The sequence below is a fragment of the Tupaia chinensis genome, unplaced genomic scaffold, assembly GCF_000334495.1.
Source record: "Tupaia chinensis unplaced genomic scaffold, TupChi_1.0 Scaffold143681_1, whole genome shotgun sequence".
Taxonomy (NCBI): Eukaryota; Metazoa; Chordata; class Mammalia; order Scandentia; family Tupaiidae; genus Tupaia; species Tupaia belangeri.
The window spans coordinates 98,543-104,542 of NW_006203529.1; the positions used below are offsets into that span (position 1 = coordinate 98,543).

At 37.2% G+C, this 6,000-nt stretch overlaps 1 protein-coding gene across 1 annotated transcript in view; it reads left to right on the forward strand.

The window, feature by feature from the left end:
- The window catches only part of LOC102491143 (olfactory receptor 10G7-like), a 67,173-nt gene that overhangs the window by 60,790 nt on the left and 383 nt on the right, over positions 1-6,000 (forward strand). Inside the window, 1 exon segment of the mRNA XM_027766785.1 lies at positions 5,433-5,998. Coding sequence (XP_027622586.1) covers positions 5,458-5,998 — 541 coding nt within the window. The 5' untranslated portion in view covers positions 5,433-5,457.

Genomic DNA, 6,000 nt, shown 5'->3' on the forward strand with positions numbered 1-6,000 from the left:
TGCTCTCTAAGAAAGAAAAAAAGAATGAAATCATAACATGTTTTAATAAAATGATAATGAAAATACTATACTCCAGAACCTCTGGGACTCAACGAAGCAGTACTAAGAGGAAAGTTTACAGCAGTTAGAGCTCGAGGAAAAAAAAAAAATAGAAAGATGGCAAATGAACAATCTTACTGTGCACTTCAAGGATTTTGAAAAAGTGAGAACAAGCTAAGCCCCAAAGAATAGTAAATGAAACTTCAACAAAACAAAAATCTGATACATCAAGAAGATAAACTAAATCAATAAACCATTAACTAGACTGAGTAAAAGTGAGAAAACTCAGATAAATAAAATAAGAAATGAAAAGGGGACATTGCAACAGATAACACAGAAACACAAAAGATTATTAGAGATTAATATGAGCTTCTATGTGCAAATAAACTGGAGAACCTGGAAGGGATGGACAGATTTATGGACATGTATAAAAACCTAGTTGAATCAAGAAGATACCAAATGCTTGAATAGATCAATAGCAAGTAGTGAGATTGAATCAGTAAGAATCTGCCAATAAAGAAAAGCTAAGGTCTAGATGGCTTTACAACTGAATTATACAAATCTCTTAAAAAGGAATTAACATCAATTCCCCTCAAACTATTATAAACATAATAAAAATGGTGAGAACTTGCCTAAACTCATTCTTTGAAGCCACTATCACTTTTATACCAAAAGTGGACAAAGACACAATGAAAAAATAAAAATATAAATCAATATCCCTGATAACTACAGATGCAAAAATTCTCAACAAAATACTAGCAAATCAAGTCCAACAACATGTTAAAAAAATGATATACTAAGACAAAGTAGACTTTAGCCCGAGGATGTAATATGGTTCAATGTTTGCAAAACAATAAATGTAATATGCATATTAGCAGAAGGAAAGGCAAAAAAGCATATGATTATATCAATTGATGGAGAGAAAGCATCTGATAAAGTACAACAGCCTGATCTGGGTATACAAGGAGACATTTTATATAATTTCATAAATAAGACTTTCAAGAAAATTGATACAGAAGGGGCATTTCTTAACACAATGAAAGCTATTTATTTATTTATTTATTTTAGAGAGATTTTTGCTGTGGGGTATGTGAACTTGCTAAAAGACAGAGACAGATAGAAAGAAATCTAGAAGGTGTCCCCTGGAAGGAATGGCCATGCCACAATCCCTTCTCCTCCATTCTCCTCTCAAGATTTTGGCCATGCACATACACGTGCCTGGTATAAGTTTGAAGCCTCTCTGGATCCAGGATTTGAAATACAATTAGCCATGTGGGAGTCCAGCGACATAACCATTATGACATCTGCTGGTCCCAGTGAAGAGGCTATACATGACATACCCATACTAAACTTTAAAGTCAGTAGAGAAAAGTTGAAAGCTGCTGCAGCTGCTTCTTCTTCTTCTTCTTCTTCTTCTTTTTTTTTTTTTACTATAGGGCAGAGACCTAAAGACAGAGACAGACGGAGAGACAAAGTGCGAAATCATTCCCCAGGGGGATAGCCACACCGCTATCCTCCATTCTCCTCTTGGGATCCTGGGCACACACGCACATGCACCTGGCGTGAGTTTAAGCCACCAGATCTGGGATTTGAACTGTGGTCAACTACATGGGAGTCCAGGAATGTAGCCATTATGCTAACTGCTGCTCTCAGCAATTCCTCTTAAAACTGGAAAACATGGATGTTTAGTTTTTCCACCCCTATTCAATATAATATAGCAAGTCCTACACAATGCAATTAGAATAGAGACTGAAATAAAAGCCATCTGAATCAGAAAGAAAGAAGTTATATTGTCCCTATTTGCAAATGTGCATCTAAAATCCTAAAGAATTTACCCAAAAACTCATAGATGTGATAAACAAATTCAGTCAAGTTTCAGGATATAAAATTAAAATGCAGAAATTTGTAGCATTTTTTTATAGTAACAATGATTGCACTGACCAAAGAAGTGAAAAATCTTTATTTATGAATATCATAAAACTCTAAATAAATAATTAAAAAATAAAATGGAAAGATATTCTTTGTGCATGGATTGAAGAGTCAGCATAGTTAGATGTCAATTCTACCCAATGTGATCTATAAATTATATGCAATTCCTATTAAAATTCCAGTGAGAGCCTTCATAGAAATAGAAACAATCATGAACTTTATCTGGGACCACAAAAATCACAAAAGACCCACTATCGTCAAAGTAATACTACACAAGAAAATGTAAATTTTGAGGCACTTTACTATTTGACTTCAAAATATAATGTATAGCCATAATAATCAAAACAGCATGGTACTGACACACACTAAAAAGACATACAGATCAATGGACCAGAACAGAAAACCCAGAAATAATTTGAATAACTTATAGCCAACTGAGTTTGACAAAGGACATCGATAATCCAGCGGAGAAAGAATATTTTTTTTCAAAAAATGATGCTGGGAAAATTGGTTATCTACCAGCAGAAAAATGAAACTAGACTTCTAAACTTCACCATTTACAAAAATTAACTCAAAATGGATTAAAGACTTAAACATAAAGCCCAAAACCATCAAACTCCTTGGGGAAAACATTTCAAGATGTCTGAGTAGGCAAATATTTCCTGATAAGATCCCTAAAGCTAGGACAATTACACCGAAAACAGATAAGTGGGATTATGTCAAGATAAAAATCTTCTCGACAACAAAGGAATCAATAAATAAACCACAAAATGAGAAAAAAATATTTTAAAATATACTGTGGATAAGGGATTCACAACCAGAATATTTTAGAAACTCAAACAGCTCATCCACAAAATAGGCTAATACTCTAATTTTAAGAAATGGACAATCAATCTGAGCAGCTCTCAAAGAAGACATATAAATGGCTAAAAAGCATATGTAAAAATGTTCAACATCTCTAATTATAAAGGAAACGCAAATCAAGCTACAATGAGGTGTCACCTAACCCCAGTCAAAATGGATATGATTAAAAACAAAACAAAACAAAAAACAAAATAAAGAAAGAAAACACACACACACACGCAGACAAGTGCTGGTGGTTGTGGAGAAAAGGGAATCCTCGCACACTGCTGTTTGAAATATAAATTAGTGCAGCCACTATGGATAATTGCTGTCCCTTAAAAACTTAAAAATATATCCATTGAATGACTCAGGAATACTACTATTGGGTGTATACCCAAAAGATAGTAAGTCACTCAGTTGGAGAGACATTTGGACCTCCATATGAATTGCAGCATTATACACAACAGCTAAATCACAGAAATAAGCTTAAGTGCCCCAACACTGATAAACTTACTGGGAAAATGTAGCACATATACACAATCGACACTATTATTTAAAGAACAGTAAAATCTTGTCATTGACACAAAGTGGATGATCCTAGAAGATACCATGGTAAGTGAAATAAGCAAGACTATAAAAGACAAATAACATATGTCCCTGTTTAACATAATGAAATGTCTGCAATCTGTAGCTGAAACTGAGTCTCAAAAGCCTAGAAATAGACAGTAATGGGAGACACCAGCAACTGCATGAGGAACTAAGGAGGGAGTGGATGTGGAAGAAAAACAAATGTAATGGACATGCAAATGGAGGTAAATAAGAGGAAGAGATTATGGAATGGTATAACATAGCAGAATAAAAAAATATGAACAAACCAAAACCTAGCTCCAATAGATGATTAGAATTATTATCAAATATGCCAACATAGTGTAAGTTTTGTATTGTATCACTGTGTAAGAATATGTATTGTACCATTGATTTTATTAGTACACACTAATACTTTGAGAAACCATATTGTACCCTACAAAAATCAAATATATGTAATAAGAACACATAATGGAACAAAATAAAAATTGAATTAATGTTCTTTTTCTTTTTTTAAATGAGATTTTTGCTATAGGGCATGTGCCAGAGAGAGAGAGACAGAAAGTGAGAAATCATCACCGGGGAGATGGCCAAACTGCAATCCCTTCCATAATATATATATAGATAGATAGATAGATAGATAGATAGAGAGAGAGAGAGAGAGAGAGAGAGAGGATTTTGCTACAGGGTGCATACACTCACCAGAGAAACAGAGAGAGACAGAGAAATCACCCTGGGGGGTGATTTCTAGCCACTTCTCCAATCTCTCAGGATCTTGGGCAGGCATGCACATGTGCCTGGTGTGAGTTTAAGACACTGGGTCCAGGACTTGAACCGCAGTTGACTACATAGGAGTTCAATGACATAGCCATTATGCTAACTGCTGGTCTCACACCCATGTAATTTTAGTCTACAGGGTCAAGAACTTGAACTATGGTCACTGAATTTCCCTTCCCTGCACTTCACCTAGTTTGGTATTTGAATAGAAATTGGCCACTCTTTCTCAACATGGTATGGCTGTCCTTTGAGTGATATCTTGAAAACTACTGCCTGTAAATAGCATGGTAAATATAAAAAATCTGGAGAAAACATTTGGATTAATTTTACTGTTGAAATGAATCATATACTGTAAGGTGAGTTCCTGGAATGTTAGATTTGCTGTTTTCCCCTACTTTCCTTTATCTTAAACTTGCATGCAGAGCAATATTTCTTGGAAATTGGTAGACTTTGCCTTAATTTTGATTATCTAGTCTCTTTGATAAGGGGCCAGCAGATGGCATGGTGATTGGAGATATTGGACACAGACAACTGTAATTCAAGTCCTGGACATAGAGGCTTGCTTTTTCACTTTCTCTCTGTCTCTTCCCCTCTGATAAAATTAAAATAAGTAAATAAATAAGTAAAGTTAAATAATTTTTTTAAAAAGATAGATGATAATTAGATGATAGATATAGATGGATGGCTTCTAGGAGCTGAGAGTGATTTTCTCTGTCTATCAAATTCAAGAAAACAGAGACCTACATTATACTACAAAGGACTGAATACTGCCAATCTCACCAAGATTAGAATAGATCTAGAATTTTAGATGAAATGGCAGCTCAAGAGGTGACCTTGATTACAACCTTGATACCTTGAGCAGAGGGTCTAGTCAACCTGACCTACAGAAAGGGTGAGAAGAAATTTGCATGTTTTGTGACATTAAATGCAATTCACCAACACCAATAGAATACTAATACAAAGGGTTTCTCCTATATTTTTCTCTATATAACTTCTGTGATATTTTTATTTGTGCGTGTGTGTGTGTTTGTGTATGGGTGTGAGAGAGAGAGAGAGGGAGACAGAGAAAGAGATAGGGAGATAGAGTGATTACTCTATGACTTTTACCAAAGATGATTTATAACTTTTACCAAAGAAGATTATAACAAGCAAAATCCCATTATATCTCTATAATTATCCACCACTGTTAGTTCAGTGACCACAAAATTAAATGTTAAATTAAATGTTAAATGCTCATTGTTTCTTGTGTAACCCTCTAGGGAGTGAGACCAAGGGTGACAAGCAATGTCCAACAGGTGCCTGGTGACCACGTTCTTCCTCACGGGCCTTCCCCACCAGCCTGCCCTGGACACCCCACTCTTTGGACTCTTCCTGGCGATCTACGTACTCACGGTGCTGGGGAACCTCCTCATCCTGCTGGTGATCAGGGCGGAGCCTCACCTGCACACCCCCATGTACCACTTCCTCAGCAACCTGTCCTTCATCAACATGTGGTTCTCCACAGTCACGGTGCCCAAGGTGCTGATGACCTTAGTGTCCCCGGGCGGCAGGGCCATCTCCTTCTGCAGCTGTGTGGCCCAGCTCTACGCCTTCCACCTCCTGGGCAGCACCGAGTGCTTCCTCTACACGGTCATGTCCTACGATCGCTACCTGGCCATCACCTCCCCACTCCGGTACGCCAGCTTGATGAGCGCGAGGACGTGCGCCCTGCTGGCCGCCAGCGCGTGGCTCAGCGGCGCTCTGCACTCTGCGCTCCAGGCCGCCCTGACCTTCCGCCTGCCCTACTGCGGGACCAGCCAGATACAGCACTACTTCTGCGACGCGCCA